General features: G+C 51.9%; 1 protein-coding gene across 1 annotated transcript in view; it reads right to left on the bottom strand.

Moving 5' to 3' along the window:
• RASSF5 (Ras association domain family member 5) overlaps window positions 1–17,048 on the bottom strand; it is a 67,253-nt gene that overhangs the window by 39,421 nt on the left and 10,784 nt on the right. The window contains exon 2 of the mRNA XM_038586086.1: window positions 2,462–2,583. Within this exon, the coding sequence (XP_038442014.1) occupies window positions 2,462–2,583 (122 nt within the window). The remainder of the gene's footprint in view (window positions 1–2,461; window positions 2,584–17,048) is intronic.

The raw sequence follows: 17,048 nt of genomic DNA, 5'->3' as shown, positions 1-17,048 counted from the left end.
CTGAAGATGGCAGTGGCCTGTGAAGCTAGCTCAGCCCAGGTGACCACGTCAAGGTGAAGGAAAGCTGCATCCTGCTATTTCACTGAAAGCCTGGTCAAGGCGGAAACCAACACAGACAAGCTTTATAGAGAAGGGGAGTGAGCCTGGAGCAGGGCCCAGGCTTTATTGATCGAAGGCTGGGCCCTGCCCTCGTGCTGAAGCACGCAGTCAGGCCTGTCCAAGGCAAACATGACAGCCTGACCTGGCCCCGGGAGCGAGCCCCACGCCGGGCTGTGTGTGGCTGGGGGCCGTTCAGCACCCGTGCGGGACTCTGGGGTCCTTCTATGGGGTTCTATATGGCTCATTCTATAGATCAGTGATGGATCTCCTCTAGACAAAGCTTTGATTCAGCTTGCCAGAGGGTTCTGAGGCTAACTCCTCTTCCCAACAGAGGAAAAGAGGCCACTCTGCTTCCAAATACTCAGACGCGGAAGCCCCTGTCTGCTGAGACAAGGTACACAGCCAACTCCAGGGCCTGCCCTGGGGCCTTCTGCCCACACTTGGGGCCTGGCTAACCGGCCCCAGGGCCAGGTTTCCCAACCTCCGCACTGTTGGCATTTGGGGCCTGATAAGTCTTTGTTGTGGGGGCCTGTCCTGTATGATGAAGGGTGTTCAGCAGCAGCCGTGGCCTCTCCTGCTAAATGCCAGTAGCATCACCCCAGACAACCAAAAATGTCTCCAGAAACTGCCTTTTTTAAGGAAATATATATATGTGTACTATGGAACCTCCCTCCTCCCTCTTTTTTTTTTTTTTTAAGATTTTATTTATTTATTCATGAGAGACACAGAGAAAGAGGCAAAGACATGGGCAGATGGAGAAGCAGGCTCCCTACAGGGAGCCCGATGAGGGACTCGATCCCAGGACCCTGGGATCACGTCCTGAGCTGAAGGCAGCCGCTCAACCACTGAGTCCCCCAGGTGCCCCACCTCCTCCGTCTTATAAGGAAGATCTTTAGCAAAATTGTGCATCATTCACCGGGGTTTGGGTAGTCAGATCTGTCTCCCTTTCCTCCTCACCTGTCGTGGGGCAAGGCCCTCCCAAGAGGCGTGGTTACGCTCAGGCTACACTATAAACAGGTACTATTCCAAAGTGTATGGAGGATGCACAGAATTTCTTAAATATGTATCTTAGAATCGATTCAATCTCATTCTTATAAAATCATACATCATATTTACTTTCTGACAATGCTTTCCGAGTGGGAGAAAAAGGCTGATAACACCCATAGGCAGATCAAGTGACTACATTGTTGATCATGCGCATCGTGGCCAGAAGATGCCTACAGAGGGCTAGTCTGGGAAGTTGTGGCTGACTTGGGATTTCCCAGGGCCACTGGTATTCTCTTCAGGAAATAACCAGTCAGGCAGCACCTATACTGTCTCTCAGAGTACTCTGGGTTTTTGCCTCATAAATATGGTGTTTATTTGTTTGAAATCTCACACACACACCCCCACTCTACTGCAAGCACAGGAAGGGCAGAGGCCAGGTCTGTTCCCTTCATCACTAAGTCCTTGGCATTCCTGGGCCTAGCACATGGTCAACATTCAAAACATATTTGTTAAATGAAGAAATGAATGATGTCTGGGAACACTCCTCACTTCCTTGACCAGTAACCGTGGACTCATACATTGAGGATCAGATTGAATGTCACCTCCTCTGGGAAGTCCTCTCTGATTTCTCCCAACAGAACCAACCGCCTCGCATACTCAAAACGCTTGATTCATATTTTCACTGCAACATGCATCATGGTATATACTATTTGGTTGCATCCTGCCTCCCCTGATGGAATGTAAGCTCTGTGTGGATAAGAGCGGTGATGTATTGTTTGTTAGCCCCACTTTCACGAGTGCTTGGTACACAGTGAATATTCAATAAATGCTTGTTCAAGGCAAGAATCAAAAAATGTTCTCCTGTCTCCATTCCAAATCCCAGACATCAAAGTTTGGACACATCCTGGTTCAAGTGCCTTGGCAAAACCCAGAGCCAAAAGCCACTTTGAGCATCAGGTTCCTGGTTCTTTAACAGGAGGAAAGAATCTCTGCCTGGCCCTTCTCAAGTTGAATCCAGGCTGGCAGTCACGACGATATGCTTGAGGAGCCTTGGCCTCAACATCCCCGCTCCCCAGGACTATGAGGCTCTGAAGGACCTTCTGGGAGCCTCCTCTCCTTCCTGCCCTCCTAGACCCACACCTCCGGCTTGGAACCCAGACCCTGTGCTTGGAGAGCCCTAAAGAGCACCTCTGAATTTCTGTTCCATCCTCCCAATCCCTCGGAAAGGGGTGCATCTGGCCAGCAGGGGACCCCAACATCCAGCATGCATGGAGTAGTCCTGCCCCCTCCTGCCCACCGGAGCTCCGGGGCAGAGTGCAGCCTGGGATACCAGCAGAAGTTGTTCCCAGCCTGGTCCTGGGACGTTGCTGCCTACCTGGCTGGAGATGGGAGCGAGGGTGCTTTCTGGAGAAGGTCTGTCCCGGGATGGGCCTTCCTGCCGGCTGCAGTCCAGCTGGATCAGGTTGCGGCACTCCGGGTGGCAGGTGAATTTACAGTCTGGAGGGAAAGAACCACCAGAGGATTAGGAGTCAGGCAGGAGTCTCTCCCCTTCCACCCAGGGAAATAGCCCGGGAGACTGCATTTAGCTCAGGAAGGAAGAATGTGCAGGAGGGAAGTGGAAGGGGGGAGAACGCCTCGGGGCCACCAGGGCTGGTGAGAGTTAATGTGTGTTTTACACGTGTGCAAGCTGTGTTCACCTCCATTATTTTCTGGGACCTTGCAATCGTTATTATTGCTACCTTACAGACGGGAAATTGGGGTCTAGGGACCTTAGTGATTTTCTCAAGGTCAGATAATCTGACTTCAGGCTGGTGCTCTTTCTGCTAATTTAATCACCAGGGGTCACGGATCCCTGGAGAAAGACAACTTTCCTGGGCCTCATTCCGCCAACCTGTAAAACACAGGTATTAGCTTCCCCACCTGGTGCATAAGGAAGTTTATGGTTCTAGGGGAGAACAGGCCTTAAGGAATCAAAAGTGCCTCCAGGGACAGAGGCAATATCACCAATAGGAAGGGCTGTTATCTGTCTTTGACCCTACTCCGACTGGAAATGTGGAGGTGACTTCTCTACTCCAGCCGAAAGGGCCTCTAGACAACATCCCAAATCAGGTGCTCCAGGGAGAGCATACATTTCATAGATAATGTTCACTTCCATGGAAGCAGGACTTCATCTCCAGATCTAAAAAGAGCCTTGGGAACTACTTTTTAGAGGTGGGGAAACTGAGGCTCAGAGGGGGTAAAGGGAGTTTCCCCAATGACACATAGCTTAGCAACAGAGCCAGTGCTGCTCACGGCTGCCAGCTTCTTGGGGAGGTCTCTCTGGAGCCTCTTTGGCAAGAGGCAGTGAAGCTTGGCCAGGCAAGGGAGAGAGAGTACCGGGGAGGATGGGAGTGAAGCAAAGGTTGGCAGCGAAAGAAATCCATGCAAGTCCACCAGCAGGTAAAATGCTCAGATCTGTGCCGGTTTCGGTGGGGTTCCCACAGGGAGCTGCTGGGCCAGCTGGGGTCACTGCCCTGGAGGTGCCACAGCTTGGCCAGAAGACCCAGCCCAGGAGGGTGTGCAGCCTCCCTTGGGAAGACTGACTTCCTGAGTGTGGTACTTGTGGGGATGGGCTGTGGCAGGGGACACGACAGCCTGTGCTTGTTTGGATAATCTGGGGACTAGGGGACCACTTCTGGCCAACAAGGGCTCAGGCTCCTGTCTTTGCCTTCCTTGGTAACAAGCTCCAAAAACCCATCTGGACTCTTCTCTTTAGTTTTTTTTTTTTTTTTAAGATTTTATTTATTTATTCATGAGAGACACAGAGAGAGAGAGGCAGAGACACAGGCAGAGGGAGAACCAGGCTCCATGCAGGGAGCCCCACGTGGGACTCGATCCCGGGTTTCCAGGATCACGCCCTGGGCCAAAGGCAGTCGCTCAACCACTGAGCCACCCAGGCGTCCCTGGACTCTTCTGAAAGCTGCTGTAGCGCACTGCGTCTTGGGCCAGGGCCGGGCCTCCTCTTCTCATGCTCCTCCACTAGGGAGTTTTGGAGTGAAACCTCCCCTCCCTGCAGTTGCCCTCCTCCTTTACGCCCCCAAGGAGGAGCACCACTGCTGTCTGCAGGGGAGCACTTTCACAAATGCAGGGACACAGAGATCCCAGAACCCCGCAAGCCTCTGACTCAGTGGGTTGAAGCTCTGGGCTACCCTTCAGGGATGGCATTTAGAAGCTCTCTGGCTTACCACCCTCATGCCCGAAAGCCACCATCGTCCCCTCCGGCAGACCCCACCCCTGCCTAGGCCTTCCTAACTCTCCCCCACCCCGGAAGCCGCCCCCGCACCTGGAGACAGAATGGTGAAGCCATGGTCTGAGGCTTGCACTCCGCCCCTGCCAAGCGCCCACATGCCCTCCTGCCCCTGCCAGTAGGAGATCTCTGCCGGCCTCACTCCCAGCGGGGTGAACCGTGCAGGGGGATGTGCAGGCCAAGCCTCCCTTGCCCACAGTGCCCAGAAATGCCAGGGCTTAGATAAGGCAGCACCGAGGCCAGAGCCACACAGAGAAGCTTTGTTCTGGGCCCCGCTCCGGGGACACACCTGTGCAGGTTCTGGCCGCGCTCTGAGCCATGAAGAATGTTCCAGGGATGCCAAGAAGTGCAAACAAGGCAGGGAGGCAAGGGCTAGAAGCTCTCCTAGCTCACAGCAAGAGCTGCCACCAACTCACAAGTGGGAAAGCGTCTCGAGACGGGACGGAGTCTTCCAGTCTCTTCTTTGAACTCCTGGGACCGTTGACACAGGCTCTGTATGTCCACGTGTGCCTCCGATTCTCTCATATTCTGTCCCTTTGCTGTCTCCGTCTCCGTCTCTCTCTCTCTCACACACACACACACACGCACGCACACACACGCACGCGTGCCCCCTGAAAACAGCACCAAAAACCTCTGAGAGATGGGGGGTTTTTTGTTTTTGTTTTGTTTTGTTTTTTGTTTTTACAGTCCCAGTGCTGAGCTAGACAGAGCCAGGGAACAGAAGACTCCAGGAAGAGTATTTGGGGATTTTTATAAAAAGCATATTTGAGCACCAACGACTGTTCCATCAGACGGTGTAATCACAGACTGCAGCAAAACCACTGAAGCACATCTTGATGCTTCCAGGCCCTGGAAACACTATGGCCAGGCCAGCAGAGATGAGGTCAGAGCCCCCGTGGCCTTCTCCAAACACGGAAGCAGGCCCCGCCAGCACAGCGAGCGGCCCGCAGGCCTGTTCTTGTGGAGACACGCACGAGACTTCGAGACTCCCGAGGCAGGGCCGCGTTGCCCGACCCGGTGCTTGGCCCCCGCAGCCCTCCTTCCCTCGTCACGGCTCATCGTGAGGTGCTGCCAAGCCAACTTGGGTATCCACGGCCCTCCACGGCCTCCAGCTGGTGCTCAATCTGGACACAGAAAAGGTGGGGGCCCCTGGGAGGCTCAGGGCCACACAGGCCCCCTGGGGAACGGCCCAGCCTTCCCAGAACAGCTGGCACCACGATCTTTGGCGACAACTCCAATGCCTTGCACGCAGACCTCCCCACGCCCGAGGGAGAGGAGGACAAGACAGGCCGTGGGCGAAGGCCTGCTGCCTGGGCAGGCGGGATCCGGGATCCGCAGGTGAAGAGACAGCTACCGAGTGAGCAGCACCGAGCGGGGCCTGGCTGCCCAACGTTCCAGGGAGCCTGTTCAGGGGACAGAGACCCCTGCCAGCCACAGCAGCCAGGGTATTTTTCTTGGTGAGGGAGGCTCTAGGGAGCTTGAAAAATGGACCAGATTCCAGGCGATTCCATCCCCACATCGCAGGGGCCAAGAGAGGGCAGGGCGCTCTGACGTCACAAAATAGGATGAGGATCTCCCCAACAAGAGGCAGCAAAGTTCAGGGAGCAGCGCTCCTAGGTTCTAATCGGAGTATCTTTGGGACAACTGGCATTTCTTGACCTTAGTACTGTCATCTATAAAATAGAATTATTATCCTTTCCGGTCTCCACCCTTCCCTTCCAGCTTTAACCTTGGCCCCATTCCCAGGGGATGCATGGACAAAAATAAATGTGCCTCCGGGTCCTGCAAGAGGGACCTGTGGAAATAGAGGGGCCAACCGTAAAGAGAAGTGATGGAGACAAATCATAAGAGGGGTCCTTCTCCAAGGGGGGACCCCTGTGCCAGGATGGAGACGGGGCTGCTGGGACCACCCTCAGCACCCAGACTGCTCTAGTTTCCCAGCTGCTGTAACAAAGCCCCACGAACCAGTGGCTTAACACAGAGATTTCTATGGGTTTGGAAGGCTGCAAGTCTGATAAGGAAACTTCAGGCCCTTTCACCCCAGAGCTGCCTGCAAGACCCTGAGATGACACGGAGCTCTCTACTGAACTCCCTCTGAGGCCAAGGCACGGGGCGAGGGCGGAGGCTGGCACCCAGGATACACAGCCTGGTCTGCAGCGAGCCCACAGGCCTTCCTCGCAGTCACTCTAGGGTCAGTGAAGAGCACCTTCTCACCCTGCTTGGCCAAGCCACCTCTGAGGCCCAACAGGGAATCCAGGAGCCCCATGCCCATTCTCTGGGCACCCCACACCTTCTTGGAGAAGGTAAACCTCAGAACGAACCTTTCTACTTCCCCCTTTTGCCCCCAGGGACTTGGCCTGTACTGAGGTGTAATGGCAAGAGAACGAACGATCTGGTAGGCCTTCAGTCACACTCAACCAGGTCCATGGCCTTGGGTAAGTTATTGAACTTCTCTGAGCATTAATCCCCTCGACACAAGGGGAATGAGCCAGCTCGCAGGGCTACCATGAGGATTCAGTGGGGTTCCTGATGCAGAGCACTGCACAGGGGACCCCCAGTGACCGCCCCCCTGCCCCCAGCACTGCACTGACAGCCAGAGTCCTTGCCCCACTCAGCTCCCGGTGGGTGATCTGCAGTCTCACCAGCCTTCCTCCAGCCAGTCATCTCAAAGCAACACACAAGTGGCTTTTTGATTGTAAAATAATTTTGTTCTGAGACAGTACTAACAAAAACAACAAACAAAACAAAAAAGGGCACTGGAAAAATACAGTGTTAACCTAAGTTTTTAAAAAGCAGAAGTAAAGGCTGGCCTGGTCATCCAGCGCAAGTCCATGAGGACAGTCCTCAGTACCAGGGGTCCCTTCTCAGACCTTCGTGGGACCCTTCAAAGGTCCCCCGTTCTTGCACCGGGAGTCACTGCACACAAGCCTCTCAGCTGGACCAGCTGTGGCTGCTCAGAGACCAGCCAGGTCGCCTCCAAAACCACTGCACCCACCCATCCCGCTCCACCACCTGCAGCCCCACCGCACCATCACCCCGCAGCCTCAAGCCTGCCTGCTCCCCCAGCCAGGAGCGCCCCTCTCCATGTCACCCCCAAACTTCCCCTCAGACCTCAGGCCCTCTTCCAAAGGACCCATGGGTTCATGGACTCTCTGTGACACCGCTCCCCCAAGTCCCAAGCCCTGCTCTGGGCCCCGCTCAGTGCTCGAGAGGACCAGGCACTATTAAACATTCAGAGGGGGTTTGGTATGAACTGGATGAGGGACCAGAGTAAGGAGTGGTGCTCTGCCTTTGGCCGGAGTGTGAGCGGGATCTGATTGCAGGCTAGTGCTCTCCGTGCCTCAGCTCCCTCTCTGTCATATGGAGGTGATAGCAGTATCTGCCTGGCAGGCTTGCCATGAGAACTGAATGAGATCCTTACGTAAATAGGAACACAAGATCTGATACAAAGAGTTCAACATATATTAACTATTCTTATTACCTGACCGAAATCCAAGGTGGATCTGACCAGTGGCCACAGCATCAGGCATCCTCATTCCAGAAGCCTGTTTATGCAGATCCTATTTGTGCCCACTGACTTTCCTCCAAGATCTGACGCAAAAGGTCCTGATGCACCCTCAGACCTCCGCTGAACCCCTATGCTCCAGCAAGGGAGGCCTCAGGGCTCAGCTCCCTGTGTACGTGAGGCACCAGGTGGACATGGAGCCTGGTAACCGGCCACCCTTCCCTACCTCAGAGAAGCGCCTCTGTCCTCCCCTAAATGTCCATTCCCTTCCTTCCTACCCACACTCCTCTACTATTCAAACTTTTAAAATCTTGCTCAGGTTTCAGAAACTGTTAACCGAGCTGATACTGTTCCATACCAAAGAGGATGTGGGTAAACGAGAAGGTTCTTACCTAATCAATAATACGAATTTCCTACTGTAATTCATCCTGAGTGTATATTTATTTGTATCTAAATATCTCTTCACTAAAATGTTCATCACATGGTTGTTTATAACCACAAATTGCCAAAAATACCCCGTATCCACCTACTGGGGGCCAGTTACAGATATGATATATATTTTTTTAAATTTATTTATTCATGAGAGACACAGAGAGAGAGAGAGGCAGAGACACAGGCAGAGGGAGAAGCAGGCTCCATGCAGGGAGCCTGATGTGGGACTCGATCCTGGGACCCCAGGATCACACCCTGGGCCCAAGGCAGGCACCAAACCGCTGAGCCACCCAGGCTGCCCCACATATATGATATTTTTAAAAATAAATACTACTTAGCCATTATATAATCATGATGTAGATGGACCTTGGTCAACCTAGAAAAATGTCCACAAACGTATCAGTGAAAAAATAAGTTTTGTTCTATGGTCCTCATTATATCAAAATATGCACATGCCTATATACACACTGGTCCCAGAGAGCTACCTGGAAGTGGCGTGCTCACGCTGAGAAATGGGATTTCAGGGGGTTTTCCTTTCTGCACAGTTGCTAAGTTTTTATAATGAATGTTCTTGGCCAGTGGGAAAAATGTCACAAAAAAGGAACAAAGAAAAATCATGTACCCACACTGCAATGGCAGCAGGTGCCATTATATGCCTCCTACAACATGCCTGACAATCTATATATGTCATTTCACAAAATCAGTACTATGCCTGTATGACACGTTGCTATCCCTATTTTTAAAAATATAGTTCATTTTTTAGAGCAGTTTTAGGTGTGAAGCAAAACTGAGCACAAGTACACAGAGACTGTCTGTGCACTTCCTGCCACCCCCTCGCCAAAACCCCTCATGGGATGGGTTGCTCCCAGCAGAGTGGCACGTTTGCCCTAAGTGATGAGCCTACACTGCACATCGTTATCCAGAGCCCTGGTTCACCTTAGGGCTCGGCGTTGGTGGTGCACACTCTATGAGTTTGGACAAGTGTGTAATAATAGGGAATCCACATTTATAGTACCATACAGAGGAGTTTCATCGCCCTAAACATCCCCTGTGCTCTGCCGATCCATCCCTCCCACCCTCTCCCCACTGGCAACAACTGATTTTTTTACTGCTTCTGTAGTTCTGCCTTTTCCAGAAGGTCACATAGTTGGAACCATACAGTATGTAGCCTTTTGGGATCGGCTTCCTTCACTTAGCAACGTGCATTTAAAGCTGCTCTGTGTCTTTTCATGGCTGGATAGTGCATGTGGTCCTAACATTGCACCGTGTGCATGGACCAAGCTCCTCTGTCCGTTCGCCTACTGAAGGACGTCTCGTTGGCTCCCAGGCTTTGGAAGTTATGAGCAAGGCTGCTAGAAACATCCACCTGTGGGTTTTTGTGTGGATGTAGTTCTCTCGCTCCTTTGGTCTACCCCAAGTTTAGGGATGAGGATGCAAAAACTTAGAGGGGTGAAAAGACTTGCTGGGAGCCTCACAGCTCAGTAGCAGCAGAGCTCGTGTGAAGATCCACCACATTTGGCTGCTGTCCGCAGGGAAACCATTCCTCAGAGCCGTTCTCTTCACGGGATCCCAGGCCCCCTGCCTTGCCCTACTTGAGGCCAGGGCAGGCTTCGTCAGAGCTGGGGAGCAGGTGATCCAAGCCCAGAAGATAGCGTGAGTCAAAGGGATTTGAGCAGTGAGTGCCTCCTCCACCCTCCACCCCAGCAGGTAACGGCCACAGTATCCCTCCCGAGCTCTCCACCTGGTCCTGGGAAGAGTCAGTTCACAGCTCCAGCCCCCGCCCAGCCGAGCCACCCTGCCTGGGAGCTCAAGACCCCCTCTCCAAACACGGCCCCTTTATCTCCGGGATGCCACATCTGGGAGACACTGAACTATGTGGGCAATAGCTCGCGGTTCTTGCGCTGAGATCCCAGGGTAGCTTTTCCAGAGAGGCTGGCTCATCAGCCACGGTCAAGCTCCACAAGCAGTGAGCTCTCGGCCTCCCCCACGCAAAGAGGCCTGGCCTCTGTACCTCTGCTGTTCTCTGTGACACCACAGCAGAGCCAACAGCCTCATCACGTGGAGAGAGAGCATGGCAGGAAAGCAAGCAGGATGAACACGGGGCTTCCAGAACCAGCTGCCTCACAGAGGCACCAAAATGCCCCCCATTCATCAGTAGTAAATCAGAAATCCTTAGACCATGAGGTGCCCTGAACTGCACTGCTTGCTGCGCATGACAGAGGTCTTTGAGAAGTGCAGGGGACGGAGCACTGAATCAGGAGCTGGGAAATGGACAGAATCTGGCCTCCAGAGTCACATGGATCAGAGTAGGAGCCCAAGTTCACTTCTAATTGAGTATAAGATGCCTGGACAATTTACCTAACCTCAGTAACATAGAATTTATTTAGCTTCAATGTCTTCACCTGCAAAATGGCAGTAGTAATATCTCCCTTGCCAGCAGATACGTTGCCAAAATGAAAGAGAATGCATGGAAAGCATCCAACACTGCCTGGCACATAGTAGGTGCTCAATAAATGGCAGGTGTCATCTTCAACACTGTGGGAGTCTGGGTGCCCTGCTTCAGCATGTGATGCCAGCCAAAAACCCTCTCTGCTTTGGTGCTGTCTTCCAATGTGTTACAGTTAGGAGAGGCATGCAACTTTCCAAGAAGTTCCTCCTACCTGCTCCAACCTCCCTCCTGCCCTGTCTTTGATGGGCCCAGAGGAATAAGCCAGGGACGTGAGAGGGGGAGTTGTATTGGAGGGCGGGAAGGTAGAGAGACTATGATTTGTCAAGCTTGGAGGTCTGTAGCAATTGCCAGAATCAACACCATCTATATACGTTTTTCACGCTCCTGGCTAAACTCCTGGTGAGGGCGGAGCAAGGGAATGGAACCTCCCCACTCCTGGGGTCAGGCAGCCAGCTCAGGGCGTCTACAGCTGTGTTTCCGGGAAGTCCCTCAAGCCCTGCTGAGACCATATACTGGAGTTTCTTGTTTGAGAGGGCAGGCCACCCCTGAGGGCACTCAGCACGCCCCACCTTAGCCCGGACAGTCTGGAGACACACAACTGCCTCCCCTGAGCCACTGTGCAGCCCCAATCCAACACACAGACACACACAGCCCATAGCCCACAGAATGTGGCAGAAAGCAAGCCGGGAGGCCAGCAGGAAGGGTCGATGTAGCGGGAGAGGAGTGACGGGGCAGCCAGGCCCACATCCCAGGTGAGAGATTGTGGGCAGGTCCCCCCCGGGAAGGTGGGCAGCTGGTTGCACTCAGACCACTGCTTTTGAGGGAAGAGCCAGGAGGAGACGCGCCTGTACATGCTCAGGCCTGGATCAGACGTTCAGTTCCCAGAGAACAGAGGGCTGGGGCGGGCGGGCCTTCTGGGAAGCAGGCTCCCCCGGGTCAGGCTCAGAGCAGGGAAAGTGCTGCAGAGGTGGGGTGGTGCTGGCGTGTCTCGGGTGAACTGAGGACACACAGCCACCCCAAGATCCCGGTCTCCACCCTCTCCCAAAGTGCCCAGGTGGGTTTGGCGGGTGGCAGGGCCGGGTGGGGTTGATGTGCGCTCTTGAGTGACACTTTGGTACTGAAGGGAAGGTTAAAGGGTCCTACCCTGTTGCTCGGGGATTAAAGCAAACAACAGGATTCTTTCTGGGACCTTGGTCGCTGGGCCTCAAGGATCAGTCATTGATGCCAGAGCCTGGCTTCTCCCCTACTCGTCCCCTGCCGGCCTGGAAGACCCTGGGTGCCCAGGCTGGTCTGCAGAGGCACAATCCTGCCCCATGTGAGTGGGTGTGGGTGGGTGTGCCTCTTGCCCCATTAATCATCTACCTCCAGCACAGCCATACATCCCGAGGCTGAAAGCACCAACAAAAGAAAGGTACTGTGGCCGGGCCAGGCTGGGGATGTGGGCTGGGGGTGTCCGGGGAGGGGCAGGTGCAGTGAGGGAGGGCAGGACAGTTCACAAGTTCAGACAGATGCTGGAAGTGAGGGAAGCGTCGGACGGTGCCCTCCCTGGGCCCCGTGAGGCAGGGCGCAGGGCCTGGCCACAGTGCACCTCTCCCACCTGGCCGTTTCCTGCCACTTCAGTCTTTGGGGGTGCTATACCCTAGGGTGTATTTGCATGCTCCCTGTCCCGTGCATACGTGTATATACGTTTAAAATTGTGAATAGACTTAATAGGGTTGAGCCATTTTTAACGAGGCATGCTTCAACCTGAGCTGGTACTATGCCAGAGTGCTCCCTCCGGCCCTTCTGCCCCCACACCCTGGTTTGTAATATATTATTTACACTTCCGATGTTTATAACATGGACACCCTATTGTAGCCATGATTCCACAGTCTCTACAGTTCATTCTACTTTTGAATTCAGTCTTTTTATATCAGTGAAACTATTTTTCTTTTAAAATTTTATTTATGAAGATCCCTGGGTGGCTCAGTGGTTTAGTGCCTGCCTTCGGCCCAGGGCCTAATCCTGGAGACCCAGGATCGGATCCCACCTCAGGCTCCCTGCGTGGAGCCTGCTTCTCCCTCTGCCTGTGTCTCTGCCTCTCTCTCTCTCTCTCTGTGTGTCTCTCATGAATGAATAAATAAAATATTAAAAAAAATAAATCAATAAAATAAAATGTTATTTATTCATCAGCCATGAGCAGGGGGAGGAGCAGAGGGAGAGGCAGAAGCAGACTCCCCACAGAGCAGAGAGCTGGACATGGGGCTCGATCACAGGATTCCAGGATTGTGACCCAAGCCAAAGGCAGACGCTCAAACAACTGAGCCACACAGGCACCCTGAAACTATTTTTCATGTATTGTAGTTAGTCTTTTGGTCAACTGAAATTTTTTTGGTATTCTATTTCTATATGCCCTGTGTTTCCCAACAATGCTTCAAGCACCTTAAAGAGATGCACCCATATATTATGAGTAGCACTATGGCACTGTGGCTTCGTGCAGTGGTTTCCTGATGACAGTGGTGGCTGAGAGGAGATGTGGATGAAGAAAAGAGAAGTGGGTGAGTCTGCTGGCCTCTGTGTGATATCACAAAGCACCTCTGAGAATCCCCTCACACCCTTGGATAATAATAGTAAGAGGCAAAATGTTTTGGGGAAATGTCAAAGGAAATGATTTCAGGCGGGGGCCCAAAAGCCACATGGATCTCCTTTGTGTGCAAGTGTCCGCAGATTTGTCCTCTGGACCCTTTGACACCATATCCACAAAAGCTCAAGTTGTATTTAGGGTATGGCCAGACAGAAGTGCAAAGATATGGCACAATTTTTCAATAGGGGCAGTTATGTGCACCCATCAGGACACATGTAGTCAGAGATCCACAGAGAGAATATTAAACCTTTTTATACAGTTATGCCCATCTTTCCACATAAACCTAGCTATTAGTCTGTTATTCATGTGCACATGCATGCATTCATTCAACACACACTTTTTGAGGGCCTCCTAAGTGAACCACTGTTCTAAAAGATAGCACGTTAAAGCCAGAGACTTTCCATAACAGGAACAAATAGATGAAAAAAAAATATATATATACACACATCATTTTTTTTTCCGGTATAGATATGTCCTATTTTGATTACCACCATGGAAAAAAAATTAATTCTATTGCCAGAGCACCTTAAGGAAAGAAAAAAAAAATATTTTAAAACATTGTAAGTGGGACGCCTGGGTGGCTCAGTGATTGAGCATCTATCTGCCTTCAGCTCAGCGCGTGATCCTGGGGTCCTGGATCGAGTCCCACCTCAGACTCCCTGCATGGAGCCTGCTTCTCTCTGCCTAAGACTCTGTTTCTCTCTCTGTGTCTCTCACGAATAAATAAATAAATAGTAAAAGCAACAACAACGAAAAAAACATTGTAGGTAGTTGGGTTTAAGGGAGTTTTACAAATAGTAACAAGCCCCTGCTATCCAAAGCCAGTGTGAAGCTGCCAGATGCCCTCTCGGCTTCAGGTCTGCTCAGGAGGGGCCTCTGCCTCCCCTAGGCATGTGTCACTTTGCTCTGAGTGTAAGAGAAACAAAGCAGGTGGGGTCTCCCTCCCCCAGGCTCAGGTTCCCCTCCACCCATCCCTGGGGCCCCTGAGAAGACACAAGGAGGAGTCTGGGTGGCTGATAAAGAAAGAACATGATCTCTGGTAGTGAGGGGCAGATATGGAATGAGGAGCTTGAAGGTCTTTTCTGGTCTTTTTTGTTTTGCTTCTCTTTTATTTTTTTTTTAAAGATTTATTCATTCATTCATTCATTCACTCATTTATTTTAGAGAGCGTGAGAGCGTGCACATGCGCAGGGGGAGGGGCAGTGGAAGGGAAATAGAATCTCAAGCAGGCTGCACTGTATAGGGAACCCAACATTGGGACTCGATCTCACGACCTTGAGAATATGACCTGGGCTGAAACCAAGAGTCAGATGCTTAACCGACTGTGCCACCCAGGTCCCCCTGTTTTATTGTGTTTAAAGCAGACACCATCTCTGAGAAGGGGTTAAGGGTGATCTAGCCTCTTGCTAGCCTTGAGTATATTTTTGGTAGTATCCCATAGACCCCAAGGATAAGAACAGCTAAATACGTTTGCAAGAAGCTCTGCCTGGGTATCTGCAGGCTGCAGGGCAGTGGAAGAAGTTCAGGCGGGTGTGCAACTATGAATGCCCACACAGGTGTACACACAGGTATGCCCATCAGAGCCAGAAGGCCGCAGAAGCCAAGGAGCAGACAAGTTCAGTCCTTTATGGGACAACCAGGCTGCTGCATCCAACTGGTTTTTCCACACCTGCTTTGATGTCACTTGCATACCAAGTGCAGGTCACCAACCAACTGGGTGAAAGGAGACTTTTTTGCAGTGAGAAGAAAAGTAAATAGATTACATCAACGGCCCTCTGCAGGAGACTCACAAAGGCTTCCTTACAGCTGTTCCCTGTAGAGCCAGGACCACCAGAGACTTCTGGAGAGACCCAGGCCGTTTCCCACTGACCCACGAGCAGCCTTTTAAGATGATATATGTCTGGCTCCTTGGCAACATGCTTGCTCAGCTCTAATGACGCCCAGTGGGCTAACTAGCCTTCCTTGTTAACTAAGTGGCATGGCAAACTCAATGACAGGGATTTTTCCAGAGAAAGTATTTGGGTTTCTTGCCTCTCCCTCATTTCTGCCCACGCAACCTCTGAACCCTGTGACTGAGAGCTCACCCTAGCCCAGGTGTGATGGAAGAGCAGACAGCCTTGCTGGGGCCTGCATGGGTGACCTACTGGGAGCGGTTACCAAAGTCTCTCTGGAGGGGGCACCTGGGTGGCTCAGTGGTTGAGCATCTGCCTTTGGCTCAGGTCGTGATCCGGGGATCCTGGGATCAAGTCCTCCACTAGGATCTCCCCCAGGGAGCCTGCATCTCCCTCTGCCTGTGTCTCTGCCTCTCTCTGTGTGTTTCTCATGAATAAATAAGTAAAATCTTAAAAAAAAAAAAAAGTTTCTCTGGAGCAATAAATAAGAGCTGCAAAGAGGGACATGCTATGTGACAAGCATCATGTCAACTGGTTTATATCCGATGCCATCCTGAACCTATATAACACTAGCTTGAGGTCGAGATTCTTTGCCCAGTCTACACTTGGAAAACAAAACAAGGCTCAGAGGTTCATCTATACGAGGAAGGCCCTCCTGCCAAGAATCCAAGATCCAGACTCAACTCCAGCTTGGCTCCAAGCCAATGTTCTTAAATGCAGTACTACAGGTTACTGATGGGATTCCTGTAAGTAAGATGAGCTCTTCTAGAAATCTGCAGCCACTGTCTACCACTCTCATCATCTCTGAGTGCCCTGTCTCCCCTCTGCCGGTCCATTAAGTCCAAATGCTGACACGAGTTAAAGGAGCACGTCTTAGGTGCAATACGGCCTTTGCCCTGACCTTAATGCTGCCACTCCAGGCCTGATTGATTTCTTAAATCTATAACTCCTTGGGCTGAATAGCAAAGGAGCAAGGGAATGATCTGTTGAATAATTCTTGCAGGGGGGAGGATGAACACAAAGACACTGAGTGAGCATTTAAATTGAGGAACTCAGCATCCAGCTGTCTTCTCAGGGAGGGCCGCAGAATGTATTAGGCCACTGATGAGGATAAATTATGCAGGCTGGCTAAGATTGTTTGTCTCCAAATGGGGATAAGGTCTGGTTGAATTAAAATTTCTGCTTCTCAAGAGGTAAAACCTCAATCAGAGAAATTGTATTTTCTAGAGTCAAGATCATGTTATGTTGTCTTTTAAACTCTCCTCCCGGGGATCCCTGGGTGGTGCAGCGGTTTGGCGCCTGCCTTGGGCCCAGGGCGCAATCCTGGAGACCCAGGATCGAATCCCACGTCGGGCTCCCGGTGCATGGAGCCTGCTTCTCCCTCTGCCTATGTCTCTGCCTCTCTCTCTCTCTCTGTGTGACTATCATAAATTTAAAACAAAAAAAAAAGATTTAAACTCTCCTCCCAAAATCTCAGCCCAGAGATGACCGTTTGGTTTTGTGTTTCAGTGTTATGACCCACTGGACACCCACTCATTCCCGAACGTGTACAAGAACAGCGCACAGACAAGTGGGACAGGAAGCCCCAAGGAAAGCTTTTGTGCTCTGAAGATCCAGCCATCAAAGAGAAGCAGCAAACGGTCAGTAAGGTGACTAGGACCCAGGGCAAGGGGTTCCAGGCCTGGCCGTGCAGCTCTGGCACCCAGCAAGGGGCCTCACTTCTCCGCATCTGTGAAATCACATAACCCTCCTCCCGTTCCCCCTGCGCAGGGGTG

This window comes from Canis lupus, chromosome 38 (assembly GCF_011100685.1).
Source record: "Canis lupus familiaris isolate Mischka breed German Shepherd chromosome 38, alternate assembly UU_Cfam_GSD_1.0, whole genome shotgun sequence".
NCBI lineage: Eukaryota > Metazoa > Chordata > Mammalia > Carnivora > Canidae > Canis > Canis lupus.
The sequence above is the reverse complement of the archived record's forward strand: the minus strand, read 5'-3'. Positions and strand labels throughout refer to the sequence as shown.